We start from the raw sequence: 17952 nt of genomic DNA, 5'->3' as shown, positions 1-17952 counted from the left end.
GTGGGATTTCTAGCTGGAGACTTCCAAGATAACTGAACTTATATAACTGGATTTTGTGAGACAGATATTTCTAGAAATAAGGTTGGAAAGATATTATAAACATCAGACAAATAAAAGAATATAATGAGGTCCCAGAAAGTGAGATTGAATCATTCTTCTTTTGTGAAAAAAAGAGCCCCCCCCCCAAAAAAAAAAATCCTGTTCAGCACCATATTTACAGCTAGGCAGAGGGAGAAATCATTGTGAATAAGTGTAATGAATAACCAAGAAAAAATAAGAATGTATAGAATAAAAACATTTTTAATGAATTTTCAAATTACCCTCAACAGGAACAATTCCCAGAGGAGATGGAGGCTGGAAACCACACCAGTGTGACAGAGTTCATCCTTTTGGGGTTAACAGAGGATCCTACACTTTGTGTCATCTTCTTTGTAGTATTTCTAGGTATCTATGTTGTCACCTTAGTAGGCAATATCAGCATAATTATTCTGATAAGAAGCTGTTCCCAGCTTCAGACTCCCATGTACCTCTTCCTGAGTCACTTGGCTTTTGTAGACACCCTGTTTTCCACATCCATCACACCTATGATGATTATAGGATTCCTGAAACGTAGATTGGCCCTCCCAGTTGCTGGCTGTGAAGCCCAGCTTTGTTCTGTGATCACATTTGGGACAGCTGAGTGCTTCCTGCTGGCTGCCATGGCCTATGACCGCTATGTGGCCATCTGCTTGCCCCTGCTCTATTCCACCCGTATGTCCCCCAGAGTCTGTGTCCTCTTGGTAGGGGCTTCCTATGTGGGTGGATGTGTCAATGCTTGGACATTTACTAGTTGTTTATTGACTCTATCTTTCTGTGGACCAAATCATATAAATGACTTTTTCTGTGACTTCTCCCCTCTGTTGAAACTTTCCTGCTCAGATGTCTCCACTACTGAAATTATCCCTTCCATCTCTTCTGGCTCCATCATTGTGGTCACAGTGTCCGTCATAGCTCTCTCTTACATCTGCATCCTCAACACCATCCTGAAGATGCACTCCACTGAAGGGAGACACAAGGCCTTCTCCACCTGCACCTCTCACCTCACTGCAGTCACTCTCTACTATGGAACCATTACCTTCATTTATGTGATGCCTAAATCCAGCTACTCAATTGACCAGAACAAAGTGCTGTCTGTGTTCTACACAGTGTTGATCCCCATGTTGAACCCCCTCATCTACAGTCTGAGGAACAGAGACGTAAAGGAGGCCCTGAGAAAGGTAATTCTAAGAATATATTCATAGGATCCATTCCCAACATTTCAGATGCTCGTTCATCAGCATTACATTTGTGTGTGTCTGTGTGTTATTCGCTCTGTTGTATTCGACTCTGTGCAACCCCATTAACTATAGCCTGCCAAGTTCCTCTGTTCATGAAATTCTCCAAGCAAGAATGCTGGAGTGGCTAGCCATTTCATCCTCCAGGGCATCTTCCTGACCCAGGGATTGAATCAGAGTCTCTTGCATTGCAGGCAGTTTCTTTACCATCTGAGCCACCAGAGAAGCCCACCCACCAAATACTGCTTAACTGATTGATTAAATTTAATCATAATACTTTTAATTCTCACTTATATACACTTATAAACCAGTTGGGAGACATCTTGAAATCAGTAAAAATGACAGTAATTACTTTCACTATTACATGTTAACACTTGCAGATGCCTAAAACTTTTTCTTTAATAATTTCTACTTATAATATGCCCAGCCCTATTCTAAGTACATTGGTATATTAGCTGGGTTATTTCTTGTAAAAATCCTACATTAGTAGTTCTTATTTCTATTTTATAAATAAATTATCTGATACAGAGATATTAAATAGATTGCCCAGAATGATACAGCTAGGAAGTTTTTCAGTCTTTGAATCTAGAAAGTCGGAGTTTAAACCACCATGCTTCATCATTTAATTTTCACAGCAATATCATGATGCTGCTTATTTAAAAATTACCCTAATTTACAGATGAGACTACCAAGTCTCAGAGGGATTCAACAGTTTGTTGAGAGATATGGACCCGAGTCTCTGATTCACTTGGAATCAAGTCCTCTCATTCCATGCACTTGATCTACTCTGTAAAACATTATCAGTTCAAGGACTTCAGCACTGTTACTGATCTAGAGGATTTGAGCAAGATAAGAAATCCTAAGCTGTTTCTTTTCATCAGCCTTCTGAAAAAACTCTGCTGTCAGTAAGTCTAGGTTGTGAGGACTCCAAAAACAAGTATGAGAATGGGAAAACTGGATTGGTTTACATCTATAAAAAATGAGGTCTAGACATGACAATTACATGATTTGACTGAAAGTCTAACTATATTTAAGCACATACTACAAACAAATATTCCCACTTGGCATAATGTAGTTTCCCTTAGCTGTAGAAACTAAAAAGCATATCTGAATTAACATTCCAACTAATGTGATAACATTCAGAGTTCCATAATCCAGATTTATAAAAACCTTACTTAAGAAGTGCTGCCAAAGAGTGTAGTAAATGTATTTCTTACATAATAATCTACCCTCATTTTTTTCTGGAATTCAGGAACTCCCAATTCAATGTAAATATGGAGACAACTTTTTAGAGCATCTGAAAGCAAGACTTAGATTATAAAAGTCCTTGACTCAGTGTAATGGGGTGAAACAAGTGAGGATTGGGAGACATAGTAAGAAAAAAATGGGATATTATTTATAATACATTGCTAAGTTAAAATGTAGATTATCTGTCATATTCTGGCAAATTTTAGGTGGGAACACAATGATTAAATGAAACAAGAATAAATTAAAACGTGAAATGATCCAATAATGGATAAAGAAAAACATTCTCTAACCACAACACATCTGACACCAAATTTGTGGTATTTTTTCCCCCATATCAACCAACTGGAATACCAGTATGTTCTAAATATCCAGACGTCAAATTGATATTCTATTCTTTCAATCAATTCTGACACTAACTCCCTGGAGGTACAGTCAGATTTCACAGGTTTAAGACTCAGTTCCACAACTCTGCCCTCCGTTCTAACACCAGTCGCAAGTAATGGGTCCCCAAGGTATCCACATTTCCATCCAACTTGGCTACAAGTTAAGGATTTCCACAGGCCTCTTCCAGGTTTGAGAGTTTGCTAGAATGACTCAACAAAATTCTCTGAAGCATCTGCTTACATTTACCAGTTTAACATAAAAGATATTATAAAGAACAAATTAACAGCCAGATGGAGAGACACACCGCACCAGGTCTGGAAGGGTCTCCAGGGCAGGAGTTTCTATCACCAGGAAACTGAAGTGTATAATCTGGAGTGTATAACCCTTCTAGCACGTGAATCTGTTGTCAGTTTGTAAGCTTTCCACCCCATAGTTTAGGAGTTTTATGGAGGCTATGTAAAAAGTCTCCAGCCTCTCCAACCTCACTGCAGAAACATGTGTGAATGTAAAGTCCCAAGTCTGTAATCATGGTTTGATCTTTTTGGTGACTAGTCCTTTTTTTTTTTTAATTTATTTAAATTGGAGGCTAATTACTTTGCAATATTGTAGTGGTTTTTGCCATGGGTGTACATGTGTTCCCCATCCTGAACCCTCTCATCCAGAAGCTAAACCAAAATCCCACCGAGAATCTTCTCATTCCAACAAAAATACTCCTATCACCTAGGAGTTTCCAAGGGATTCAGGAGCCCTGTGTCAGGAACCGGGTTTAAAGAACAAATATTTGAACAAAAGATGCTTCTAGCACCCTTTTCATTCAAGAAACTGCAAGAGTTTTAGAGCCCTATGTAAGGAACTGGGGGTAGAGACCAAAGATTTATTTCTATTATGTCACAGTCAACTACCTGGTATGTGGCTATGGACCACTCATAACAAATGACCATAAAGAATGAAGATACTGGCACACTGTTAGAATTTCATTTGGTCATTAATAATTATTCAGCTCATTATCATAACATACGAAAAGGTCCCCCAGGGTGAGGCTATTCAGGTTTACAGGCTTCCATTTAATCTTTGGTCTCAGCAACATATGGCTTCACTCTTCCAGGAATCAGGTTTAATTGAGCTAGGAGTCAGAATTATCACTTGCTTTGAGTCTCTTTTGAATCTCTTCTATTAGTAGAATATTGGATTTTTAATAAATTGCAGTTGTAATTGTCCTGTAAAAATCCTAAGTACATACTGACTAGTATGACCAGAGCTTTAATTATGTGAACTTTGAAGCCCTGCATACATGATTAGCTTCCCTCTGGACATTTTGTACCCATATCTCAGTGGTCAGAGTGTCTGTATTTTACCTCAGGTATCATATGAGCATTGCTAGTTGGGAATTATGTGACAAACAATAATTTTTAGATCTGTTAAGATTTATATATTTATCTCTTCGCATGTGTGTGCTAAGTCACTTCCGCCATGTCTGACACTTTGTGACCCCATGGACTATAGCCCCAGGCTTCCCTCTGCATGGGGTTTCCCAGTCAAGAATACTGGAGTGGGTTGCCATTTCTTTCTCCAGGGGATCTTCACAACCTAGGGATCCAACTCACACCTCTTACCTCTCCCTCATTGGCAGGCAGATTCTTTACCACGTGCGCCACCTAGGAAGCCCATCTCTGGACATATTTATGAGTAATTCTTGGGAAAAGAGGAGGCAGCCTCAAACATTGACAATTCCCTCCCACTGTGACCTCCAAATACAAGAGGAACATTTAGTCAAGGCCTTTTGGTTATTTTACATGTAAATATGGGATAGTTATTCATTCATTTCAAAAATATTTGTTGAGCCTTGATTATATTCTAGAAACTAAACACTGCAGATGTCTTAATAAATTGATAGAGATATAAGGTGTAATAGAACAGAATTCTCATGTAGCTTAGATTTTAGTCGGGGAGACACTAGGGAATAAATATTATAAATGCAGAACATATGAGTGGCAGGATGATACAAATCAGTTGAGTTGATAGGACTTATAAAAGGTAACTCTGCTGGTATGGGTGGTGACTCCTAGTGATAGTATGACAGGGAAGGCCACTGGAGCAAGTGATAGTTGAGTAGAATGTTGAAAGATAATAAAGACCAAAGCTGCTAGACAGAAAACAGCTTGTGCAAAGATTCTGAGACTCTCATGGTAAACAAGGAGGAGAGCTACACAGAAAGGGTTCAATCACAGGGTGCTTCACTGGCCATGGAGAAGTGTTTGAATTTCACTCTACAAGGAATGGGAAGCCATTAAATGGCTCTTTGACAGTTCTAATGTTCTAATAGTCTTCTAAAGAAACCTCTGTAATTTGGGGGCTCAGATTATTTGGTGAATGTGAATGGTGTGTCAGTTATTAGCTGAAGTAATGTGATATGCTGATTATCCATGGCTGCCTGACAAGTCACTCAAAGCCATTTTATTATATTACATTATTGTGAGTCAGGAATTCTCATTGGGTTTGGCTCAGCATTTCACCTGCCCCACATGTGTTAATGAGAGTCACTGAGTGATACTCAGGTGGCATCTGGGCACGTCTCAAGAATCCAAAGTGGCTTCACTCAGATGCTTGGAACCTTAGCTGCTGCTGCTAAGTCACTTCAGTCATGTCCGACCTTGTGTGACCCCACAGATGGAAGCCCACCAGGCTCCCCCGTCCCTGGGATTATCCAGGCAAGAACACTGGAGTGGGTTGCCATTTCCTTCTCCAATGCATGAAAGTGAAAAGTGAAAGTGAAGTCGCTCAGTCGTGTCCGACCCTCAGTGACCCCATGGACTGCAGCCTACCAGGCTCCTCCGTCCATGGGATTTTCCAGCAAGAGTACTGGAGTGGGGTGCCATTGCCTTCTCTGTTGGAACCTTAGAGGAATGGCTAAAAAGTCTCTCCTTCTCCATGAGTCTTACTTAAAGAGTCTCTCCATATGGTCTTACCATCAGAGTAGCTGAATTTTTCACATGGTGGCTTAGGACTCTAGCAAATGTCCCAAGACAGTAAAAAGCTGCTGTGTTTCCTATGAACCAGCCCTAGGAGACTCAGGGCATCATTTACAGTCATCTATGTGTAAAAAAAAAAAAATTCACTGAAGCCAGTTCAGATTCAAGAAAAGGGTTATGTGGGTCAATTCTAAAGGATGTAGGATTTCTTTATCAGGTGATGAAACTGCTCCAAAACTGATCATGGTGATGGTTGCATATATCTGTGAATACTCTGAAAACTGCTGTTTACTTTAAATGGGTTAATTGTTGGTATTGAGTTACATCTCAAGAAAATTGTTTTTAAAAAAATTTATATGGCTTTCAGTGTATCAAATTATAATTCATTCAGTCAAACAAATCTACTGCTTGATTCTCTTCAAGATAAGTCTCCCTCTGGAGCTTTGTGAGGCAGCTATGAGAAAGTTCCCTTAAGATTTTAAAAGTCTTATATTTTAGAAAGAGAGGGTCTATGACCCATGCTATCAAGATTCTTAGAATGAATTCTGTATAGCTGAAAGGGGCAGTGTTGTCATAAATCTTTCGGAGATTTTAACACAGAAAATTACCACTCCAATCTGGATTTGACCTTTCATTTGAAGCCATTTCTTATCTTGAGAAACTTTTCTCTGGAAGGTATTTGGGTGAAAAGTAGCCTTATTTTCAAACCTAGGAAGGTATGGCATCCTTATTATTTTTCTGAATTTTTTTCTTGAGAATCAATCAAATAAATCCTTTCCATAGTTCACATATTTCTTCACATACATTAGCTTAGGCAGCTATCTATCAGATACTAGATAGAAATTTTAACATTCTTCCTGGAAATCTTCCCAGCAAAACCCAGGAGTATATTAGGTATCCTTTATATTTTCTGTTTTATCCCAGGTGACAATATTGACAAACATTTCACCACTGCCTGGCAAATGTCTTTTCTTCCGCTTTTAAAAATATTTTTCTTACTATCCTACAGGCCCTCCCCACCTTATAAGAACATTCCAGATATTGCTAAAAGTCTCACCATGGTCCTTCTACTTCACCCCACTATGCAGTCTCAAAGCCAATGCCATATGACCTCAGGTTCTGTGAAAACAAAACCTCTTTCAAGCCTTAATGTTGTTTAACACTACATAAGAAACTAGTGTAAGCCTTAGTGTTTAAAGTAACACCTGTTTAACAATATATTAGGATGTCATGATTCGACTTGGCTGTGAGATTCCGGTGGTGAGTCTCCTGTGCCTCCCAGCTTTACTGAGATTGCTTGTCAGTTGAGATGACAGCTGGCCTAGTTGGGAAAATAATGTGCTTTCATTCATATGCCTGGTGCAAATGGGGGAGAATTTGGTTTACCTAGTCCCCTCTTTCTGTTTCTCTCACGTGATTTTCATGGCAACAGTCAAATTTCTTATATGGCACCTCAAAGCTCCATGAGGAAATCTTCCAGGAAACCCAAGCAAAGGCTTCAAAGCTTCTTATCACTGAGTTTCAACATTTTCAGATTATTATTTCCTCTATATTCTACATGTATGGCATACCATGAAAGTCAGTCCAGATCAAGGGAAATTAAGTAGCCTGAATCTCTACTCAAGTTGAGAGAAATTGTATTAAGTTTTCATTTAATCTGCCACAAGATGGGAAGTTAAATTTTTGTGAGTGGTGTGAAAAAAAGAGTATTTCCATTTGGGGCTCATTACATTTAAGATGCCTATTATTGCCAAATACACATATCTGTTAGCTCACAGAAGAAATCAGGGTTAGAGATATTAATATAAATTAGGGACCAAACAAGTGTAGATCAAGATGGAGGAGTAGAAGCAGTCTGAGCACACCTTTCCTCTAAATACATAAAAATACCTCCACATGTAGAGCAATACTCCTTGTAAACAAACTGGAGACCAGTAGAAAGACTCTTGTACAGCCAAGGCTCTGTCAACTACAAACTTACACTTGCCAAGAGCATCGCCAACAACTGAACAACAAGGACATTTGCCATCTGCCTCTGCAGAGATTGAACCCTGTGCTGCTGCAGCTGTTGACCTTCAACAAGCTCTTAGGGAGTTCAGGGTGGAGTGAGGCATGCTGTGCTCCAGGGAAACTGGTGGGGCAGGTCTTTAGATAGTTAGATGTCTTTTCAGTTCAGTTCAGTTCAGTCACTCAGTCCTGTCTGACTCTTTGCAACCCCATGAATCGCAGCACGCCAGGCCTCCCTGTCCATCACCAACTCCTGGAGTTCACTCAGACTCACGTCCATCAAGTCAGTGATACCATCCAGCCATCTCATCCTCTGTCATCCCCTTCTCCTCCTGCCCCCAATCCCTCCCAGCATCAAAGTCTTTTCCAATGAGTCAACTCTTCGCATGAGGTGGCCAAAGTATTGGAGTTTCAGCTTTAGCATCATTCCTTCCAAAGAAATCCCAGGGCTGATCTCCTTCAGAATGGACTGGTTGGATCTCCTTGCAGTCCAAGGGACTCTCAAGAGTCTTCTCCAATACCACAGTTCAAAAGCATCAATTATTTGGCGCTCAGCCTTCTTCACAGTCCGACTCTCACATCCATACATGACCACTGGAAAAACCATAGCCTTGACTAGACGGACCTTTGTTGGCAAAGTAATGTATCTGCTTTTGAATATGCTATCTAGGTTGGACATAACTTTCCTTCCAAGGAGTAAGCGTCTTTTAATTTAATAGATGTCTTTAGGAACAGATTTTATGATCTCAATATTTGTATCTCCTCACATCTAGAAAAGCACTAAATCCCTTCATGGTGACAACAGATCCTCATGACTATCAGAAAACTGTTTGTAAAATGAGTGCTTGGTGTTTAGTTGCTAAGTCATGCTCAACTCTTGCGACCCCATGGACTGTAACCTGCCAGGCTCCTTTGTCCACGGGATTCTCCAGGCAAGAATACTGGAGTGGATTGCCATTTCCTTCTCCAGGGGATCTTCCTGATCTGGGGATTGAACCCGGGTCTCCTGCATTGCTGGCAGATTCTTTACTGACTAAGCTACAAATGGTACTGAACTCTGTTTTCACCAAAACCTTATATATTGACTTTCCTCCCACTGCACCTTTGGAGCAGTTTCTCAGAGCTATCTGAGGTGCTGCCTCCCAGGCTGCAGTCTTCATTTTGCCTCAAATGAAACTTAACCCGCAAGACTCAAGTTGTTCACCTTTTTTTAGTCGACAGTTATAAAGAAAGATCCACATAAAGTCAGGTAGGGCAGGAAAGGAAGTGATTAGGGCTGGACCTGTGCACCTAGCAGTGAACACAGAAGAGGAGAGGACTGCATGGGCTTGGACATTCTCCCTTGGGAGAGAGCTGTTTGAACCACATATTGGGCACCCCAGGCCTGGGTTCTAACACTGGAAAGGCAAGTCTCCTTAGCTGTTTGAAAACCAGCACAGCATCTGACCTACAGCAGCCACAACCAACTTGGGAGCTGACACTGCCCCCAGTAGGGCAGTGACAGCCACTGAGTATAGGAGACAACCCTCCTTATGTCTGGCTCTAGATTCTAGCCCTGCCATCTCCAGCCCTACATCCCACCGTGGTGGTATCCACCAAATTCTGGGGGAAGATGTGACAAGTGCTGATGTCTGATTGAGCTATTCCACCAAATCACTGGGTACACCTGGACTGCCTAAGGGCACTCTCACAAGAGAACATCAATTCAAGACCAGGAATAGGGAATTGTTGCACCTAATTTCACAGAGACAGAGAAAGTTAGGCAAAATGAGAAGACAGAGGAATCTGTACCAAACAAAAAACAAACAAAGAAAAAAAACTAATGAAACAGAGATAAATAATTTACCAGAATAAGAGTTCAAACCGTTAGTAATAAGACTGGTAACTGAACCAGGGAAAAGAATAGATGAACAAAGTGAAACTTTTAACAAGGATACACACACACACACACACACGCACACATACACACATGATACCTACAGTGGAATATTACCCAGCCCCCCAAAAAGGAATGGAATTCTGCCATTTGCAACAATGTAGTGGCGCTGGAGTGGTAAGCAGCCGAGAGGAGATACCCCACGCCCAAGGCAAAGAGCAACAGCTGTGCTTTGCTGGAGCAGCCCTGAAGAGATATCCCACGTCCAAGGTAACAGAAACCCCAGTAAGACAGTAGGTGCTGAGAGAGGGCATCAGAGTGCAGACAGACTGAAACAACCACCACAGAAAACTAGCCAATCTGATCATATGAACCACAGTTCAGTTCAGTTCAGTCGCTGAGTCGTGTCCGACTCTTTGTGACCCCATGAATTGCAGCACGCCAGGCCTCCCTGTCCATCACGAACTCCAGAGTTCACTCAAACTCACGTCCATCAAGTCGGTGATGCCATCCAGCCATCTCATCCTCTGTCGTCCCCTTCTCCTCCTGCCCCCAATCCCTCCCAGCATCAGAGTCTTTTCCAATAAGTCAACTCTTCGCATGAGGTGGCCAAAGTACTGGAGTTTCGGCTTTACCATCATTCCTTCCAAAGAAATCCCAGGGCTGATCTCCTTTAGAATGGACTGGTTGGATCTCCTTGCAGTCCAAGGGACTCTCAAGAGTCTTCTCCAACACCACAGTTCAAAAGCATCAATTCTTCGGCGCTTAGCTTTCTTCACAGTCCAATCCTCACATCCATACATGACCACTGGAAAAACCATAGCCTTGACTAGATGGACCTAGTTGGCAAAGTAATGTCTCTGCTTTTGAATATGCTATCTAGGTTGGACATAACTTTCCTTCCAAGGAGTAAGCGTCTTTTAATTTCATGGCTGCAGTCACCATCTGCTGTGATTTTGGAGCCCCCCAAAATAAAGTCTGACACTGTTCCCACTGTTTCCCCATCTATTTCCCGTGAAGTGATGGGACCGGATTCCATGATCTTCGTTTTCTGAATGTTGAGCTTTAAGCCAACTTTTTCACTCTCCTCTTTCACTTTCATCAAGAGGCTTTGGAGTTCCTCTTCACTTTCTGCCATAAGGGTGGTGTCATCTGCATATTTGAGGTTACTGATATTTCTCCCGGCAATCTTGATTCCAGCTTGTGCTTCTTCCAGCCCAGCGTTTCTTATGATGTACTCTGCATATAAGTTAAATAAGCAGGGTGACAATATACAGCCTTGACGTACTCCTTTTCCTATTTGGAACCAGTCTGTTGTTCCATGTGAGAGGGTAACAGGCAGGAAGGCCAGGGGTCTCCAAACGGAGGAAATAGCCTGCAAGTGTCAGACATTTTTATCTCTCTTAAGCGGCAGAAAGAAACAAACTAGCAATATTTTTTCCTTCTCTATACAAATTTAAAAGGAGGTTTCTCTTAAAATACTGTGTTGCCATAATGACACCTGGTTTCACCTGAAGTTAACTATTCTCAAGCCTAGGCAATGGCAACCCACTCCAGTACTCTCGCCTGGAAAATCCCATGGACGAAGGAGCCTGGTAGGCTGCAGTCCATGGGGTCCCGAAGAGTTGGACATGACTGAGCGACTTCACTTTCACTTTTCCCTTTCATGCAATGCAGAAGGAAATGGCAACCCACTCCAGTGTTCTTGCCTGGAGAATCCCAGGGACAGGGGAGCCTGGAGGGCTGCCGTCTCTGGGGTCGCACAGAGTAGGACAGGACTGAAGCAGCAGTAGCAGCAGCAGAGATAACCAATGCGTTTTTCTTATGGAAATGTTTCTCTTAAGCTATGCTAATGTACTATGCATTTACCCCAGACTCTGTCCTCAAGTGCTTTCCGCCTCTTGGCTCAGAACCTACTTGACAAACCAGTATGTTATACTCAGATATTGTTCCCCTAATCTATGTAAATGAAACTATTTGTATGGTGGTCTGCCCTTCTTCAAGATTCAAGTTAATCATTTTATGGTCCAGGATAAACCATTTGGTGCCAAGATTATTCCAAAATGCATCTTATGGGTGAGGAGCCTGGTGCCACTCTGAGTTTTAAGACATTGCTTTCTTTCATTAACAGACTACTAGTGACTATATAACATCCAGCTGAAGACTAACAGGGGGGTACTCTTTCTGCCCCTTCTGATGCCTATGTCAGAAGCTTTCTCTATCTCCTTTATACTTTAATAAAACTTTATTACACAAAAGCTCTGAGCGATCAAGCCTTGTCTCTGGCCCCAGATTGAATTCTCCTCCTCCAGGGGCCAAGAATCCCGGCGTCTTTGTGTGATTCAACAACAACCTTTCACATGTCCAGTTCTAACTGTTGCTTCCTGACCTGCATATAGGTTTCTCAAGAGGCAGGTCAGGTGGTCTGGTATTTCCATCTCTTTCAGAATTTTCCACAGTTTATTGTTATTATATGGACCACAGCCTTGTGTAACTCAATGAAACTAAGCCATGTCGTGTAGGGCCACCCAAGACAGACAGGTCATGGTGGAGAGTTCTGACAAAACATGGTCCACTGGAGAAGGGAATGGCAAACCACTTCAGTATTCTTGCCTTGAGAACCCCATGAACAGTATGAAAAGGCAAAAAATAGGACACTGAAAGATGAACTCTTACCTACCGAAAGGTCGGTAGATGCCTAATATGCTAGTGGAGATCAGTGGAGAAATAACTCCAGAAAGAATGAAGGGACAGAGCCAAAGCAAAAACAACACCCAGTTGTGGATGGGACTGGTGATAGAAGCAAGGTCTGATGCTGTAAAGAGCAATATTGCATAGGAACCTGGAATCTTAGGTCCATGAATCAAGGCAAATTGGAAGTGGTCAAACAGGAGATGGCAAGAGTGAAAGTCAACATTCTAGGGATCAGCAAACTAAAATGGACTGGAATGAGTGATTTTAACTCAGATGACCATTATATCTACTACTGTGGGCAGGAATCCCTTAGAAGAAATGGAGTCGCCATCATAGTCAACAAAAGAGTCTGAAATGCAGTACTTGGATGCAATCTCAAAAATGACAGAATGATCTCTGTTCGTTTCCAAGGCAAACCATTCAATATCACAGGAATCCAAGTCTATGCCCCAACCAGTAATGCTGAAGAAGCTGAAGTTGAACGGTTCTATGAAGATCTACAAAACCTCTTACAACTAACATCTAAAAAAGATGTCCTTTTCATTATAAGGGACTGGAATACAAAAGTAGGAACTCAAGAAACACCTGGAGTAACATGCAAATTTGGCTTTGGAGTACAGAATGAAGCAAGGCAAAGGCTAATAGAGTTTTGTCAAGAAAATGCACTGGTCATAGCAAACACCCTCTTCCAACAACACAAGAGAAGATTCTGAGGATGGACATCACCAGATGGCCAACACCAAAATCAGATTGATTATATTCTTTGCAGTTAAAGATGGAGAAGCTCTATACAGTCAACAAAAACAAGACTGGGAGCTGACTGCAGCTTAGATCATGAACTCCTTATTGCCAATTAGACTAAAATTGAAGAAAGTAGGGAAAAGCACTAGACCATTCAGGTATGACCTAAATCAAATCCCTTAAGATTATACAGTAGAAGTGACAAATAGATTTAAGGGACTAGATCTAATAGACAGAGTGCCTGAAGAACTATGGATGGAGCTTTGTGATATTGTACAGGAGACAGGGAGCAAGACCATCCCCAAGAAGAAGAAATGCAAAAAAGCAAAATGGCTGTCTGAGGAGGCCTTACAAATAGCTGTGAAAAGAAGAGAAGCAAAAAGCAAAGGAGAAAAGGAAAGATATACCCATTTGAATGCAGATTTCCAAAGAATAGCAAGGAGAGATAAGAAAGCCTTCCTCAGTGATCAGTGCAAAGAAATAGAGGAAAATAATAGAATGGGAAAGACTAGACATCTCTTCAAGAAAATTAGAGATACCAAGGGAACATTTCATGCAAAGATGGGCTCGATAAAGGACAGAAATGGTATGGACCTAACAGAAGCAGAAGATATTAAGAAGAGGTGGCAAGAATACACAGAAGAACTGTACAAAAAAGATCTTCATGACCCAGATAATCACGATGGTGTGAGCACTCACCTAGAGCCAGACATCCTGGAATACAAAGTAAAGTGGGCCTTAGGAAGCATCACTATGAACAAAGCTAGTGGAGGTGATAGATTTCCAGTTTAGCTGTTTCAAATCCTAAAAGATGATTCCTTGAAAGTGCTGCACTCAGTACACCAGCAAATTTGGAAAACTCAGCAGTGGCTAGAGACTGGAAAAGGTCAGTTTTCATTCCAATCCCTAAGAAAGGCAATGCCAAAGAAGGCTCAAATGACTGCACAATTGTACTCATCTCACATGCTAGCAAGGTAATGCTCAAATATCCCCAGGTGATGCTTCAACAGTACATGAACTGAGACTTCCAGATGTTCAAGCTGGATTTAGAAAAGGCAGAGGAGCCAGAGATCAAATTGCCAACATCCAATGGACCTAGGAAAAGCAAGAGAATTCCAGAAAAATATCTAGTTCTGCTTCATTGACTACATGAAAGCCTTTGATTGTGGAGATAACAACAAACTGTGGATATTCTTAAAGAGATGTGAATACCAGACTACATTTACTTACCTCCTGAGAAACCTGTATACAGGTCAAGAAGCAACAGTTAGAACCGAATATGGAACAACAGACTGTTCATATTGGGAAAGGAGTGTGTCAAGACTGTATATTGTCACCTTTTTTATTTAGCTCATATGCAGAGTACATCATGCAAAATGCCAGGCTGAATGAAGCACAAGCTGGAATCAAGATTGCCAGGAGAAATACCAATAACCTCAGATATACAGATGACACCAACCTTATGGCAGAAAGAGAAGAGGAACTAAAGAGCCTCTTAATGAAAGTGAAAGAGAAGAGTGAAAAAGCTGGCTTAAAACTCAACATTCAAAAAACAAAGATCAGGGCATGAGGACCCATTGCTTCATGGCATATAGATGGGGAAACAATGGAAACAGTGACAGACTTTATTTTTGGGGGGCTCCAAAATCACTGCAGATAGTGACTGCAGCCATGAAATTAAAAGACACTTGTTTCTTGGAAGAAAACCTGTGACAAACCTAAGCAGTGTATTAAAAAACACAGACATTACTTTTCTGACAAATGTCTGTATAGTCAAAGCTATGGTTTTTCCAGTAGTCACGTACAGATATGAGGGTTGGACCATAAAGAAAGCTGAGACCGAAGAACTGATGCTTTTGAACTGTGATGTTGGAGAGGACTCCTGAGAGTCCCTTTGGACCCAGATACAAAAGGCAAGCCTAGTGTTTCTCAAACTATTTAAATAAAGGATCACTCTTTCCTAAGCATCCATATGTCAATACTTCTTAGGAAGACAGTAAAAGGAGGACCACTGCAAAAAATAATAAAAACTAAAATACAAAATATAAACTCATTTTTTAAAATTACTGGAGTCAACACACTTGAAATTACTTTCCCAAATTGCTATAAAGAGTACAAACAGTTCCCTACAACTCCTGTTCTTATTGGGTCCTGGACTGACAATAAAGAATTTGCCAGTCAGCACCAACTCAAGGACTATTAATACACTTTGAGTAACAGTGGACTGTGCTTTGTTCTGCTTACTTTCTGCTTACTCAGGACTTTCTCCACTACTTGATGTCCTCAAATAAATAAACTGTTTTGTCTACAGAGAGGAAATTAGAGCCCTGGTGGCACTGACTCTGATCCCCATCTCCCACCAAATTTCTATTTTGACAGTTTTTTCTCCAAGTTTCTGGACAAAGCCTCCATCAGGATCCTCAGAAATACACCTTTTGTTAGGAACTGGACCTTCCATTTATGCCACCTTAATGAGACACCTGGCTCCATGAGTCATTTCTGCAGAACAGTCCCAGGAACTTATCTCAAAGGGGCAAGCAACAAAAGCCCTAGGGGATTCTATTAGAACCTTTCTTTTCCTTCCAACACACATTAAAAAACAAACAAACAAACAAAAATGCTCATATCACAGAATGTATGTAACTATGTTCCTAAATGGAAGAGAGCATTTCACGGTTAATATTGTCAGGTAGTCAGTGCACAACTGCTTGTAAAAGTAAGTGGGAAACATCTGCTTTATAAAATTCTATTTGGAATTCAGCAACAGCAATTTTGGCTCTAAAAGGTGAGTGTAGTAATCATGGATTTTATTTAAATAATTTAAATTTTTGTTTGTTTAATGAAAAATTAAAAATAAAAGAAACTCAACAACTTTGTTTCATGACTCCTGTGGCAACTGTGGCATTAGCAAGATTTGCACTGCAAGGACTAGAGACACAGACATGGAAAACAGACTTGTGGACATGGAGGAGGGAAGGAGAGGGTGGGGTGAATTGAGAGAGTAGCACTGAAACATATACACTACCGCAAGTAAAATAGATGGCTAGTGGGAAGTTGTTAGGTAATAGAGGGAGCTCACATTGGTGCTGTGTGATTACCTAGAGGGTTGGGGTGGGGTAGGTGGTGGCAGGGAGGTTAAGAAGGAGGGGTCATATGTATATGTATGGCTTATTCATTAGGTTGTATGCAAGAAACCACAACATTGTAAAGCAACTATCCTCTAATTAAAAAAAAAAATTAAGGGGAAAAAAAAAAAAAGAAATGTACTACAGAATGGTCATTCTGTGTCCCAAAAGCAGACTTCCTAGGAGACCCCAGAGCAGTGTAAATGGTCTGTGGCAGCCAAAACTACTGCTAAGCTTGTGCAGCTGTGCAAAGGAAACCAGGAAGAAATTGTCTGATATTCAGGTTGCATGAGGCTCTAAGCCTAATCATCAACGACCCCTAATCATCAACAAATGTGACCGAATCATTGAGGAAAGGATTGGGGAGAGTCATAATTCCCAAATCAGAACCTGAAGCATGAATGCCACAAAGATGCATCCCCAGAGATGCCACAGAGTTCTAGAAAGTTCCCTAGGTAGTCAGTGAAGAGGAAGGGAAAGGCAAGAATCAATTGTCATATTATTCATGTGATTATGAATGACATGGTCCAGAACTAAGAAGCCATCAGATCCTATACTTCCTGACTTCTTTTGGATTTGTGGAAAATCTCCTGATGTGTTGAAAGAAAACTTACATTATACTCCTCATAAAAATTTTAAACAATTGAAAATCTATCCAAATTTCCTTTTTACTTAATTAAAGATAGTTACTTAGCTCTGATGTATGACCAAACACCTTTAAATACTTTGCAGCTGTCATTTTTTTTTAATCTCACAACAAAGATGTTATATGGGGACAATTCTCCCATTTTATAAATTAAAAAAAAAACCTGGGAGTTAGAGAGATTTAAGTGTCATATGCAAGTGAAAACAAGTGGCCACTGGGAGGATCTGGACTTTCCATCTCCAGTCTCCGTGACTTCTGTCAGCACAGACTGAAGCCCATTGTGTGTGCAGTGAATGCAGGATCGGCCCCACTTAACTCCGCTTGAGTCAGAAGGCAAAGAGCACACATGCTGCTCGGTGCTTGGCTCAGTCCTCAACTGAGAGTATGTTCAGAAGCTGAGAGCAGAACTGTGAGGGTTCTGGAAAGTGTGCCACCGGTGGAATGGGCAACGGGTCTATGAATGTTAATTTTGGTAAAGGGAAGGCAGTGGAGGTGTGCTGGCTGCAATCAAGTATCATTGCTTTGATACTGAAAGGAGATGGTTTGTGCAATTAAACTCATAGAGAACATTTCATAAAACTAAAAACATAGTTTTCATGATAGAATTAACACTCCTGGCAGTAACCTTGCTTGCCACTAGAGAGTAATTTAAGTGCACTTAAGGAAGATCAATCAAAAACATATAACGATTCTGTAATGAGCTGTACATTCTCAGCTGTTGGTTCATAATACCTCACAACTGATTTTGTCGAAGTCTCACCACTGGAAACACTAAATGCTCATATTCTAAAGTAAGGAATTTTTAATAAATTAAGAATTGTGAAAATATTTGGTACTTATATTTATCATTTATGGTAAATGTTTCAAATCTTAAGAACTGAAATAATGTTAGCAGAAAATTGTCTTTCTATGAAAAATAAAAATAATAACACTGAGTAGAAAAACACTG

At 40.7% G+C, this 17952-nt stretch overlaps 1 protein-coding gene across 2 annotated transcripts; it reads left to right on the top strand.

Moving 5' to 3' along the window:
• The first annotated feature begins 347 nt into the window (after window positions 1-347).
• On the top strand, window positions 348-8154 carry OR5P1G (olfactory receptor family 5 subfamily P member 1G). Of its 2 annotated transcripts, XM_059874540.1 has the most exons (2): window positions 348-1256; window positions 7908-8154. In XM_059874540.1, the coding sequence occupies exons 1-2, from the start codon at window positions 348-350 to the stop codon at window positions 8067-8069; spliced, it is 1071 nt and encodes a 356-aa protein (XP_059730523.1). In that variant the 3' UTR covers window positions 8070-8154. The 2 variants fall into 2 exon arrangements, with proteins under 2 accessions (XP_059730523.1, NP_001377697.1); NM_001390768.1 differs by lacking the exon at window positions 7908-8154 and having other exon boundaries at window positions 348-1280.
• The last annotated feature ends 9798 nt before the right edge of the window (window positions 8155-17952 follow it).

Source organism: Bos taurus, chromosome 15 (genome assembly GCF_002263795.3).
Source record: "Bos taurus isolate L1 Dominette 01449 registration number 42190680 breed Hereford chromosome 15, ARS-UCD2.0, whole genome shotgun sequence".
Lineage (NCBI taxonomy): Eukaryota > Metazoa > Chordata > Mammalia > Artiodactyla > Bovidae > Bos > Bos taurus.
This window is presented reverse-complemented; position numbering and strand designations above follow the sequence as displayed.

Bases quoted from the DNA above. Each gene is read 5' to 3' on its own strand.
- OR5P1G (XM_059874540.1), top strand. From the start codon at position 348: ATGGAGGCTGGAAACCACACCAGTGTGACAGAGTTCATCCTTTTGGGG. The intron at 1,257-7,907 runs GTAATTCTAAGA...ACTTGCCAAGAG, and splicing joins TAAAGGAGGCCCTGAGAAAG to CATCGCCAACAACTGAACAA.